Raw genomic sequence first — 13,590 nt, 5'->3', positions numbered from 1 at the left:
CATTGATTTATAATAGTCCCTCCACCTATTGGCAGTTTCACTTTACAAGATTTCAGTTACCTGAGGTCAACTGCAGTTCAAAAATAGTTGTGTCCAGTACAATAAGTTATTTTGAGAGAGAAACCACATCCAGATACCTTTTATTACAGTATCTTGCTATAATTGTTCTACATTATTGCTAGCTATTATTGTTATTCTCTCACTGTGCCTAATTTATAAGTGAAACCTTATCATAGGTATATATGCCTAAGAAAAATACAGTATATGTAGAGTTCAGTACTCTCTGCAGTTTCAGGGATCCACTGAGGGTTTGGAATACATCTGCAGATAAAGAGGGCCCTGTATTTGCTTCCTCCCAGTCTTACGGCTCTGAAAAGGTGTGCATAGTTTCTAAATTGAGTCACCTTCCAAACATATTGGATGAGGAAATGGTGCAATACAGGACTTGCTAGGCCCCATGGTGCTGGCAGATAGATATTAATAGACACCCTTCCCAACCTCTGCCCACAGCCACCCTCCCAGCCTTGCCGGACTTACTTAAGCTGAGCTTGGTGCATCCCTGGGTAGCTGAATCGGTGTTGCTGCTGCTGCTGCTGCTGGCTGAGGATTTGGAGCTGCAGGAACAGCTGCTGTTGCTGGAGTAGCCGAGCGTAGGCTGAGTCCATAGGTGGAGGGGACTTCTCTGCCTTCTGGTCTGGGGGAATGTACTGGTGATATTTAAGCTTCTTCACCTTTGGCTTGGGGTCCTTGGGCTTTTTGTGGCGGTTCTTACTGTCACCCAAGGATTTGGACTGCAAAGAGGATGAGGAAATGGCATGTGCTTTAGGTGATGGCTGAGGATGATTTTGCCTCATGGACACGTTGTGAGGCAGTTTTGTCTGATGGCCATTCTTGGATCTCAGAAATATAATACAGCAAAAGTATGATGTACAAAGAGCTCCTAGGACACTAACGTTGCTAATGAACAAATCCATTGCAAGTGTATCACACTGGAAGGACACTCCTTAGACGGGGAATGTTGAATCTTAGAAGCAGCTCCAGAGTTTTTCCTTTCTGGAGTACAGCAAAATGTAATCCTGTGTTTCAGTGAGTGCATTCTCCTAACCTAAAACCAACTGATGACCTAACAAAGGCTGCATTCTGATCTTGAGACTACTTGTAGAAAGTTCTTTCATGGCTGGGAGCGATGGCTCACACCTGTAATGCCAATGCCAACACTTTGGGAGGCCGAGGCAGGTGGATCACCTGAGGTCATGAGTTCGAGACTAGCCTGACCAACATGGTGAAACCCCTTCTCTACAAAAAATACAAAAAGTAGCCGGGTGTGGTGTCAGGCGCCTGTAACCCCAGCTACTTGGGAAACTGAGGCAGGAGAATCGCTTGAACCTGGGAGGCAGAGGTTGCAGTGAGCCGAGATCATGCCATTGCACTCCAGCCTGGGCAACAAGAGCGAAACTCCATCTCAAAAAAAAAAAAAAAAGAACTTTCATATGCATATGTGCAGTCACTTTTAGTTAAACACTTAATAAGTTGACTTATTAATGACATAAACTAAGATAAAACTAAGATTTTCTTTGAAAATCTAGAATGTGGTTATTTGTTGCTTTGGGCTGAAAGTAAGATAAACCTTGCCTATCTGCCTGCTGAACACCCTCTCGCCTGCCTGCCAAATACCGATGAAAGATCAGGAAGTAACACCTTTTGAAATAAGGACACTTTACTTATTACGGGAAGGGTTATCCCCCTAACTGGAACACTTGCCAGAGTTGGAACCCAAAGCATGTATTGCATGATTTGGACACACTGAATCAGGAAGTTAAGGGTATAGTCTTGGAAGATAAGACAAATTTTTGAAAGTGGTACAATTACTTAACTTTAATACATCTCAGTTTCCTCATCTGCAAGTTGGAGAAAATATTCTTTACTTTTTCTCTCACTAATCAATATAAAGACTATAAAAGATAATATTGAAATAATAACAGGTAGTCAATGAACAGGTAATTATGTCTACAACCTGCTCCTGAAATAAAAGACCTTCGTATATTAGGAAGGAATGGGTCCATCCTGTTATCAGGTTAAAAAAAAAGTAATTTTCAGGCCGGCGCGGTGGCTCATGCCTGTAATCCCAGCACTTTGGGAGGCGGAGGTGGGCGCATCACTTGTGGTCAGGAGTTCGAGACCAGCCTGGCCAACATGGTGAAACCCTGTCTCTGGTAAAAATACAAAAAATTAGCTGGGCTTGGTGGTAGATGCCTGTAGTCTCAGCTTCTCGGGAGGGTGAGGCAGTAGAATAGCTTGAACCCAGGAGGCGGAGGTTGCAGTAAGCCGAGACTGCGCCACTACACTCCAGCCTGGGTGATAGAGCGAGACTCCGCCTCAAAAAAAAATAATTTTCAAACCCTGACTTTATTACAGAAGGTTGAAATGAAGAACATGGATGTCATGACCACGAGTGAGCTAGGATTTGGGGGAACATTGGAAGGAAAGTGTGTTTCCACCGGTGTCCAGAAGAGGGGGCTCCTGAACAGCTGGCAAGCATATTCTGACTTGGCAGGTTCCCCACTTCAACCACAAACTACACATCTGAATGTGACCTTATCCAAAGGAGCTTACAACTCACTTGGACTCAGCACAATGCACCCCCAAAGGCTCTTTTGTTTTCCAAAGAGACTTCTTCCTGGCGACTAATGAATAATGAACACAAGTAGTTGGGTGTGTTTGGTGGCTCCGTTTCTCTCTGCTTACTAATCGATTAGCATTCTAGTTAGTTAATCAGTCTTCTGTCCTTGGAGAGTTTCTGCAGGGCTCCCGAAACCAGCTCTGCCCTGGCCTGCTCCAGACCAGCTGCTGTTGTCGCCTCATTCTGAGGCTTGCCTTGTCTGGGGAGGATGGGAGCTGCAGCCCTGGCAGGGTCCCGCAGCTAAGTCAGAGGTCCAGGAGCTTTTTTTCTCTATGTTGCCTTAGCACATTCCAGAAGATACTGAAATCGGACCATTTACTCTGGATAGTCTGGGGTAAAGGCTACTATTACTATTCTCTTTTTGAGCCCAGGGGACACTAAGGTTTCTGTGTTTGTTGACCAAGCAGAAGAAATGATGGCTCTTCTACAAACAACCAGCCTGCCGGGACCAGCTGGGTGTCTGTAAGAATTGCCTTTTTCACAGAAAGTGATCTGTTCATCTCCTGGGCTTCTATCATACTTTCTACTACAGTGAGGTTGAAGGCTTTGCTAATTTTTTTTTTTTTTATATATATACAGAGTCTCACTCTGTCGACCAGGCTAGAGTGCAGTGACTGCGATCTCGGGTCACTGCCACCACCGCCTCCTGGGTTCAAGCGATTCTCCTGCCTCAGCCTCCTGAGTAGCTGGGATTACAGGCACACGGCACCACGTCCGGCTAATTTTTGTATTTTTTGGTAGAGACGGGGTTTCACCATATTGGCCAGGCTGGTCTCGAACTCCTGACCTCAGGTGATCTGCCCGCCTCGGCCTCCCAAAGTGCTGGGATTACAGGCGTGAGCCACCATGCTCCGCTGCTAACTTAAATTATGCAAAATTTAAATACTGTGATAGAAATATGAATAACATTTCTCTTTATACTCAGCTTTAGAAATAACGGGACTCATCTCCTCCTCCTTCCCCTACAATGAACAAAATGCATTGATAGTCACATAATTTCCAACCTGTTGAGCTGAGTGAATTGTCAGCTGGGTTTAAGCTCTTGTGGTTTGGTGGGGGAGGCTTATTGGCAAACTGAAGTGTCTATCATCCATTAGGCCATAAAACTGTTACTATATCATTGATTTTTTCTTCAATTTACAATCTTTTTTAAATCCCGTAAGAGTCATTTTAACATTCATTAAGTGGTGGCACTCAAGCTGAGAAAACGTGTTCCCAAATCAGTTGGAAGTTATTTGGGATAGGCCAGGCACGGTGGCTTACGCCTGTAATCCCAGCACTCTGGGAGGCCGAGGCAGGTGGATTACCTGAGGTCAGGAGTTCAAGATCAGCCTGACCAACATGGAGAAACCCCGTCTTTACTAAAAATACAAAATTTGCCAGGCATGGTGGTATGCACCTATAATCCCAGCTACTGGGGAGGCTGAGGCAGGAGAATCACTTGAACCTGGGAGGCGGAGGTTGCGACGAGCTGAGATCACGCCACTGCACTCCATCCTGGGCAACAAGAGTGAAACTCCATCTCAAGAGAAAAAAAAAGGAACACAAAGAGAAGTTATTTGGGATAAAACAGTATAAAGAAAGCCACATGATTACCAGGCAATTAACTGAAGAGAGAGCAGCCTGCGTACTGTGAGATGCGATGCTGGTGTTTATAGAAGCACAAGTCGCAAGTGCAAAGATATGGACCCAACTGAAGTGCCCATCAACCAACAAGTGGATAAAGAAAATGTGGTACATATACAACATGGAATGCTACTCAGCCATAAAAAGGAACGAAATAATGTCTTTTGCAGCCACTTGGATGGAGCTGCAGGCCATTATTCTAAGTGAAGTAACTCAGGAATGGAAAACCAAGTATCATGTGTTCTCACTTATAAGTGGGAGCTAAGCTATGAGGATGCAGAAGCGTAAGAATTATGTAATGGAATTTGGGGATTGGGGGAAGATTGGGAGTGGGGTGAGGGATAAAAGATTCCATATTGTGTACAGTGTACACTGCTCAGGTGACAGGTGCACTACAATCTCCGAAATCGCCACTAAAGGGCTGGGCGCAGTGGCTCACGCCTGTAATCCCAGCACTTTGGGAGGCCAAGGCAGGTGGATCATGAGGTCAGGAGATGAAGACCATCCTGGCTAACACAGCGAAACCCCATCTCTATTAAAAACACAAAAAATTAGCCGGGCATGGTGGCGGGAGCCTGTAGTCCCAGATACTCGGGAGGCTGAGGCAGGAGAATCACTTGAACCTGGGAGGCAGAGGTTGCAGTGAGCTGACATCGCGCCACTGTATTCCAACCTGGGCAACAGAGAGAGACTCCGTCTCAAAAAAAAAAAAAAGAAAAAAGAAAAAGAAAAAAAATCACCACTAAAGAACTTCTCTGTGTAACCAAAAACCACCTGCACCCCCAAAACTATTGAAATAAAAATAAAAATTAACAAAAAGATATAATGCTGAGAAAACTAAACATTTGCTATAATGATTCTAGCTACCTGCCTACTATGAATGAAACCCCGTGTTTATTTCCATCGGAAGACTGGCTTGAATGATGTAAGTTTTACGTTATGCAAGCTTTTCAGGGCTACTTCCCTTGCATAAAATTCAACTGCTGTATACCTATTTTATGAAACTTGCAAATCCTGCCTTACAATCAGCTGTGTCTACCTCAAAGGTGAGCTTCTGAAATCTTTTAAGTGGGGAACGTGCTGGCTGGGCTGTGATTCCAAAGAAATGCAAACCCACAGCCTTCTCCGTGGCAGAGGGGACCTCTGCTGTGCTGCAAGGATGGTGACCCATTTCTCATCTCCTGTTTTGTGACCCTCCTAGTGAGCTGAACCTCTGCATGGGTCCTCCGTGTAATTCTCCTCGTGTTGTCAGACCTAACTCAGAAAGTTCTGCTCCAAGTCGGCTCTGTGAGCCGAGCGCTCAGGCAGGGCTTGGAGGCTGATGTGTCCGTACCTTTACAGCAGCATGCACGGCTATGGGGGTGCTGGGGGGGCCAAGCCCCTGCTTCCCCGCATCTGACTGGTGGCTGGGCTGTGAGGCTGAGTCATTTCTGTCATTTTCTGAGCCAGAAGCAAGATCCTGAAATCCAAATGTTACCGATATTAGGAAGATACAGGAATAAGTTGTGTGACACAGAAATGTTAGAGTCCGTATATATACCTCTGCTGCTTTCATCCTAGCTTCTCACCCAAGTAAATATCAGCCTACTCCCTCAGTGGGAGGAGTCACATACGTATATGTGTGTATATATGTGTGTGTGTATATATATGTATATGTGTATATACATATAAATATGTTTATGTGTATATACATATATACATATATATATATATATATATATATATATAAACTTATCATCCAGCTGAGAACACTTTTGAGAGAGAAAGGGAATCATTCTAAGTAATGATTCCAAAAGACAGGTATAAAACTGGTCTGTTCTAGGCAAACTGGGACATCTGGTCTCGGTGTGTGGGCGTTCCACCTGTGTGTGACAAGGTCCACCTGTCTTGATAATGCAACTGAAAAAGAGCAGCAGGGAAGAGTGAGTGTAGGAATTTGGGGGCAAAGTAGGACAATGAACAAGGTAGATAAAAAGGATGTTAGCAGAAAAACGGAAAGTGTGTGTTTGGAAGTGTGTGTGTGTATCTCCAAGTGTGTGTCTGAGTGTTTATATGTGCATGCATGTGTGTATGTGCATGTGTGCTTATGTGCATGTGTGTATATATGTGTGTGTGCATGTTAGGTGTATACGTGTGTGTGTGTGTGCACATGTGTGCACACAGGCATGTATATGTATATGTGGTTTTGTGTGTATACATATGTGAGTCTGTGTGTGTGTTTGTGTGTGCATGCGCGTGCATGTGTATAAAGTCATAAGAAACCTTTACCAGAGGTAGAGTCTGTAAAGGGAAAAATTATTTTCTCTTTCTCTCCTATATTCCTCTGTTTCAACTCTGACAAAAAGGAGCCAGGGCTGCCCATGATCTCTCCATGGGGGGTTAGGAATGAGCTTTGCAGTTCTTCCCTGAGCCCTGCCTGGCACCTGTCAAAGGCCCAAAGGATTCTTTTCTCTTGGAGCCTCAGTGTCCTCATCTGTCAAACATGATTGCCAGGAGAAATGACAAACAATGATTTTTGCATCTTGCCTGGCATTGTTCGGTGCTTGTTCTCTTCTTCCCCTCTCCTAAGGTGAAGCAGAAAAGAACTTGCCTTTTCCTCAAACCATTCTTAAATCAGAAGCTGAGGAATTTACTGTCAGAATAATGTGTACAAATGATCTGATATACCGTTTGATGTTATCAAAGAAATTTGGCTGCAAAGACCAGCTGTGGCATGCAGGGGAAGGAAAAATGCTTTGATTATACACTCTTGCACAATAAACACACAAGTATCTCAGCTCAGCTTTCCATGCCTCCCTTTTTCCTCCCATTTCACTTTTTCTCCTTGGCAGCTTTAGGTTTGCTCTGATGGGGTGAAGATAGGCATGACGGTGATCAGTAACTGGCATGGTTTTGGGAAACGAGGCACTGAATGATAATTATTTTAACTGTCCCTAATATCTGTATGGTACTTTTCAGTGGGAAAAAAAATAACCCAGCTTTCAAATGTATCTAATTTCAGTTCATTGCACAATTTCTGTGAGGCCAGGAGTGGTAAAGGGAAGGGGCTGAGGGTCTGAAGGGCTCTCTGGATAGAGACAGAGTTGGAAGAGCTCACATCTGGCTTTCACACTTACGCATCTCCTTCCCCTCATATGTGGATGCCCGGGTGCATCTCTCTTAAGGGCTCCATGCCTCTGGCTGGATTTCCCCAGCGTGGCTGACACTCTGCCATATTTCTAGAGCCCACCCAGTTGCTCGGCCTCTCAGAGCTTTAGTTCCTTCTCTGTCAGAATCAACCTCAATGATACCTACTTGGAGGGGTCTCTGATTTCAAATGAGGAAACTTTTGTGATGCACTTGGCACTGCCCCTGGCCCAGAGTGAGCACTTAATATGTAGCAGGAACTGTTGTTCATAATCATCATTATTCTTTTTTTTCCCCCCCTTTGAGGTGGAGTTTCACTCTTGTTGCCCAGGCTGGAGTGCAGTGGCATGATCTCAGCTCACTGCAACCTCTGCCTTCTGGTTTCAAGTGATTCTCCTGCCTCAGCCTCCCAAGTAGCTGGGATTACAGGCACGCACCACCATGCCCGGCTAATTTTTGTATTTTTAGTAGAGACGGGGTTTCACCGTGTTGGCCAGGCTGGTCTTGCACTCCTGATCTCAGGTGATCTGCCCGCCTCAGCCTCCCAAAGTGCTGGGATTGCAGGCGTGAGCCACCGTGCCCAGCCCATAATCATCATTATTCTTTATAAATGTGCTTTAAGAGTATTCTCAATACATGTTCCTCATGCTCAAGGGTTTGTAGATTTGTACAGAAAGAGGTGAATGTTATGGTTGGGTTGGGGCTGAATTTTACTGCAGCTTGCTAGGTAGAAACCTGCTAAAAGTAGAAGCAACGTGGGCCTCCCTGCCTTGGAGAGAGCCAGCGTTTCCTTCTCTCCACTCCCTGGAGCCCTGTAGTGAGTCCTCAGTGCACAGAGAGATGGTGAACTTTGAATCAGTCCTGCTCTGGCACTTTCTAGCTGGGAGATTGTTGGCGAGTCATCCAATCTCACTGAGTCTTAGCTAGTTTGTCCATAAAAATGGAGATAAAAGGTATCTGCTTGGCAGAGCAGATGCTTAATGGATAAGTTAAAGGGTGTAGTTCTGGAGGTTCTCTTTCAGTGTTTTCTGGAGCTTTTGTCACCCCACGCAGAGGCCTGCACTGAATAGAGTGAGAAGAGGCATCAAAATGCTGTGGCAGCCAGGGACATCTCTGCGTTCTCTAAGCAAAACCAGCTGTTAACAGTGTTGATGTTAAGACTGAAACGATAATACACTGAGATGCTGTTTTACTTTTTTCGTTTGTTTGTTTTGTTTTTTACCTGGTTTGTCCCCAGAGTACCTGTCGAAGGGGTATCTGAGGCTTTAGCGTCTGGCGGGGATCCCGCTGAGTTTTGGGGGTCTTCACTTCGAGTCTGATCTGGAGAAAGCCCATCGCTGCTGCTGTCCTCTTCAAAGGCAAAAGCATCCGTGGATTTGGAGAAACTCACCTGGTTACCTGAGGGGGTGAAATCCAGGAACTTGGTCAGTGGCTTAGGAGCATCAAAGGGCATTTTTGGAAATGCTTCGATGTGTCATTTCCATTAAAAGTACACCTCCCTCTCTCCAGTTTGTTTTAAGTTTAGGTAAGAGTGAAGCTACACTTTAAATTATTTGGTTTATAAAAAGCGGTTTGTTTGGCGTGGAGGAAAGAGTGCTCTATCAAAGGTCTATCATCATTTGTTAAACTTTATTTTCACCTTTCTGCATTTCTTCCTGTTTTCTTTGGGAACCCATATGTTTTTGAAACTAAACTGGGGAAGGTAAAGGAAAGAACAGGGAATGCTGGGTGCAGAATGAGGCCAGAGGAAAACGTGGCGGGAGCATGCGCCCGTGTCCCTCGGGTTTTACGATGAGAGATGGAATCGAGATGACAGCCTGCCATTTGCATCATCTTCAAACATAAAGCAGGGCGCACAGCACACAATGTTTAGCAAACTTTGTTAATAAGGATAAGCTAGGACAGCTACTAAGTTTAAATTCCTAAATGTCAGAATTAGCTAATGTCACCAGTGCATCCCAAAGAGCCATTCAACGAATGCATGACTGTTTACAAAAGCCATAAATGTGTCTCAGAAACCTCAGCTTGATCCTCATTTTTTATTATTTGGCATTTCTTTGTATTCCTCATATCTTTGTGTCTATTTTGGAATTCCTCAATGGCTCACACAAGCAGAGACTCTTCCTCAGCTGCCTGCATGGTTTTGCTAAGAGAACAGACAAATTGGTGTGGGAGAGGGGTTATCGCACCAGATGGGATTAGAATGACATCCTTATATGTCCCTTACGTTTTTATTTGCCAAATTTCATCTGGTTTATTATCCAGCTGCACAGTACACAATGTGCTGAAGCCACATAGCTCTCCTGACCCGAGTCCAGGGACTGCTCTGCTAAAGGAATTTAGGTATTATCAGGAAGTTTTCCAGTCTGATATTCTGCAATCACACTGACAAGAACTTTTGACTCTTGCCTTGTGCAGATAAGAGAAAGGAGCTCTCACCGCAGGGATTGCAAAGGCAACGAGGAGCTGGAAGTAATGGAACAAATGTGGCTTTGGGCTTGTCATCGCCACCACTGCTGGCATCTGTCACAGGCCCTCTCACAGGCATCCAAGTGTCACATCAGGAAGGAGGCCGTGCAAGGACAGGGCAGGGGGAAACTCCAGTCACAGGCCCATGGGGCGGCCCACTAACTGGGAAGGGTTTGGGGCTGAGCATTTCTGCTCCACGGGTTATTTATAAAAGTCATTATCGCTTTACCACGAATATAAAAGTAATACATGTTCATCATAGAAATTCATACCTTAGAAAAATGCCTAATGTGGCTGGGCACGGTGGCTCATGCCTGTAATCCCAGCACTTTGGGAGGCCGAGGCAGGTGGATCATGAGGTCAGGAATTCGAGACCAGCCTGGCCAACATGGTGAAACCCCGTCTCTACTAAAAATACAAAAATTAGCCGGACATGGTGGCGAGCACCTGTAATCCCAGCTACTCGGGAGGCTGAGGCAGGAGAATCGCTTGAACCCAGGAGGCAGTGGCTGCAGTCAGCAGAGATCACACCATTGAACTCTAGCCCGGGCGACAGAACAAGACTGTCTCTCAAAAAAAAAAAAAAAAAAAAGGATCATGTGTATTACTGAGGGCCAGGTAGGCAGGCAGTAGGTAGGTGGGTGGATGGGGGCTAGGGGGTTAAGTGTTCCGCACTCCAGAAGTCACTGCATTTTCTTGGGATCCACATGGCACGTGCCCCGGGCCAGTGCCATTCACACTCTCAGAGACCCTGCATGTGATTTTGTCAGCCTCTCAGGGCAGCCAGTCTTCTCTGCCCAGCAGGACCCTCGGTCTGAGAGCTTTGTGATGTCACCTCCCCTGCCCACTTCCTTCAGTCTAAATGCATGTGGACCTTCTCTGATCTGATACTTCTCATGACAAAGACTCCTCCTCTCTCCACACAGGGTATCACCTCCCAGATGTGTAAAAATTAGAGGAAATTAACCAAATTGCAAAATCTTCTACATATTCTAACATGGGTGGAAATGTTAAGAGAAGGGGAGAGAGGGTGGTTTCTCCTCTTATGACCCCAAAACCCTAATTTCATTGTTTCAAGTAGAGAGAGAGCAAATAATAAAAATAGCAGGTGGCTGAGTAGTTTACCTAGCAGTGGCAGCAATAGCAAAAACAGCCAACTTTGTTAGACTTCATAATAGTTCAGGAAGGGGGCACATTTTCTCATTTCTTTCTTTTTTTTTTTTTTTTTTTTTTTTTTTTTTTTTGAGACGGAGTCTTGCTCTGTCACCCAGGCTGGAGTGCAGTGACATGATCTCAACTCACTGAAACCTCCCCCTCCGAGGTTTAAGTGATTCTCTGGCCTCAGCCTCCCAAGTAGCTGGGACTACAGGCATGCGCCACCATGCCCAGCTAATTTTTGTATTTTTGTGGAGACAGGGTTTCACCATGTTAGCCAGGCTGGTCTTGAACTCCTGACCTCAGGTGATCCACCCACCTCGGCCTCCCAAAGTGCTGGGATTACAGGCGTGAGCCACTGCACCCAGCCTTCTCATTTCTTTTTAATAAATGAACACATTGTAAGGTCAGGTCTACCCAGTTATTTTGAGACTGAACTAGGACCACAGTATCAGCCGTTGGAATCTCAGACTCACCTGGTAGAGGGGGTGGCAGAATTAGTCATCCTTCCTGGAAGTCAGCAGGTGAAGCCATTGTGTGGTTTATGGTACATCATCAACCTGCCTGGTTGATTGGGGGATAGGTAGGGCAGGGGTAACACAGAAAATGACCAACATCTCTACTTTTTGTTTTTTTTTTTTTTTTGAGATGGAGTCTTGCTCTGTTGCCCAGGCTGGAGTGCAGTGGCACAATCTCGACTCACTGCAACCTCCACCTCCCGGGTTCAAGTAATTCTCCTGTCTCGACCTCCCAAGTAGCTGGTACTACAGGCACCCGCCACCACATCTGGCTAATTTTTTGTATTTTTAGTAGAGACAGGGTTTCACTGTGTTAGCCAGGATGGTTTCGATCTCCTGACCTCGTGATCCACCTGCTGTAGCCTCCCAAAGTGCTGGGATTACAGGCGTGAGTCACCGCGCCCAGCCTACTTTGTATACATAGGTCATATGCTAAGGGTGTCTCCAGAATTCCACAAAATAGCTGAATTTTTGAGATCTGAGGGACTGACTGTGACGTCTTGCTTTTGAGGAACAAAGAAGGCAGGAGATTCTGGGAAGGGAGAGTCCCAATGAATTTAATTTGGACTTGCCTCAGTAAAGGGGTGGAAAGATTGTTGGAGCCCTGAAGTTACTACCAGTGAATCAGCCCTTTCCACTCCGACACCTGGCATTTGGTGACCCCAAGTCGAAGCACAAGAATGATGTCGAAAAGTCTAGAAGTTGAGTATCTGGAATAAAGGTGTAGGTAATCAATCCCCCTTTCCCCAGGGCTGGACGGAGCATTCCTAAGTTGTTGCGTTTAACTCCAGCCTTCCCTTTTTAAGAGAAGCAGAGACAAGCTGAGGTGTGATCAGATAAGATATGGCTAAGAGAAGAGACAGAAAACCATGAGAAAGGAGATCCTTGTATCTGGATGGGACACAATCAGAGAATCTGTCACGGGCCAGACTGCCTGGTGAGTGCTGGTGGTGGTTACAGAGAGGAGACAGCGATGCGAAGTTGTCCAAGAAGCCTCCCGGAGGAGGTGGGATTGAATGGAGCCTGAAGTGACTGTCAGCGGTGGACAGGACAGCAGAAAGGGAGAGGGGCGCGTCTGACAATGAAAGGATGGGGCGCGTGGACGAGAAATGATAGAGTGGCCATTAGCATGCTTGGGTTGGGGAGGATGACAAAGAAGTGCTTTCAGCCAGGGGAGAGGGCTATTTTAGGAGCCAACCCCTGGAGAGACATTGCTTGTAGGAGTCTCCCTTGCTTAAGTCAATGAAATGAGGAAACCATGAGTGCATGGAACTACATCCCGAGTACGGGTTTACACCTGCGTAAACAACCAGGATGAGTGCCAAGGCCCCAAATATGACTCCTCTCCGGTATCTAAAAAGCACAATGTGCCAAGTTAGAACATACTGACAGCTGCACTGAGGACCACTGGTCGCTGTCCAGGCCACAAGATCTCACTATGGGGGCCCCTGTCAATCACCACTCTTTCAGGGCTACAAGTGACTGGTTTAGATTTGCCACTGCCAGGGAAGATGAGGGAAAGGGCAGGGAGCCCACACACAGCTATAGACTTAGCTCGTCGCTGTTGATGGGAAAAACCTTAGCAGTGGAGGGGCTCCTGTAAGTACATAGCAGTGGCTTCCTTTTGGCATGAACACCTTCTGTGGTGTTCGGTGTGGCCCACAAGGCCCTGGGTTCTGGAGTCAGACGCATTTGAGTTTGCTTTTTGGTTCTACCAGTTCAGGGATAGCGTGACAGTTGGCAAGTTATTTGACCTCTCTGAGCCTCAGTTTCCCCATCTATAAAATGGGAATCATCATCATAATAGCTAGCTTTCAGGGTTTCGAGGATTAGGTAACAACATATGGAAAGCACTGGGCCCAGTTCCTGACGTGTAAGTGATTAATAATTTCTTGCTGTTATTGTTGCTATTGTTTTTGGTAGGAGCATCTGTTTGTCTCAAGTTTAACATCATCAAAAATAAACAGACCACCCAGGAGGCAGTTTATCCTCTGGTCAGCTTTGCAAAGGTCAGCA

General features: G+C 45.7%; 1 protein-coding gene across 1 annotated transcript in view; it reads right to left on the bottom strand.

The window, feature by feature from the left end:
- Positions 1-13,590, bottom strand: part of MYOCD (myocardin) — a 100,162-nt gene that overhangs the window by 21,158 nt on the left and 65,414 nt on the right. Inside the window, exons 6-8 of the mRNA XM_019013327.4 lie at positions 8,655-8,830; positions 5,640-5,765; positions 538-791 (exon numbers count right to left, since the gene is read on the bottom strand). Coding sequence (XP_018868872.2) covers positions 538-791; positions 5,640-5,765; positions 8,655-8,830 — 556 coding nt within the window. The remainder of the gene's footprint in view (positions 1-537; positions 792-5,639; positions 5,766-8,654; positions 8,831-13,590) is intronic.

The sequence above is a fragment of the Gorilla gorilla genome, chromosome 19, assembly GCF_029281585.2.
Source record: "Gorilla gorilla gorilla isolate KB3781 chromosome 19, NHGRI_mGorGor1-v2.1_pri, whole genome shotgun sequence".
Classification (NCBI taxonomy): domain Eukaryota; kingdom Metazoa; phylum Chordata; class Mammalia; order Primates; family Hominidae; genus Gorilla; species Gorilla gorilla.
The sequence above is the reverse complement of the archived record's forward strand: the minus strand, read 5'-3'. Positions and strand labels throughout refer to the sequence as shown.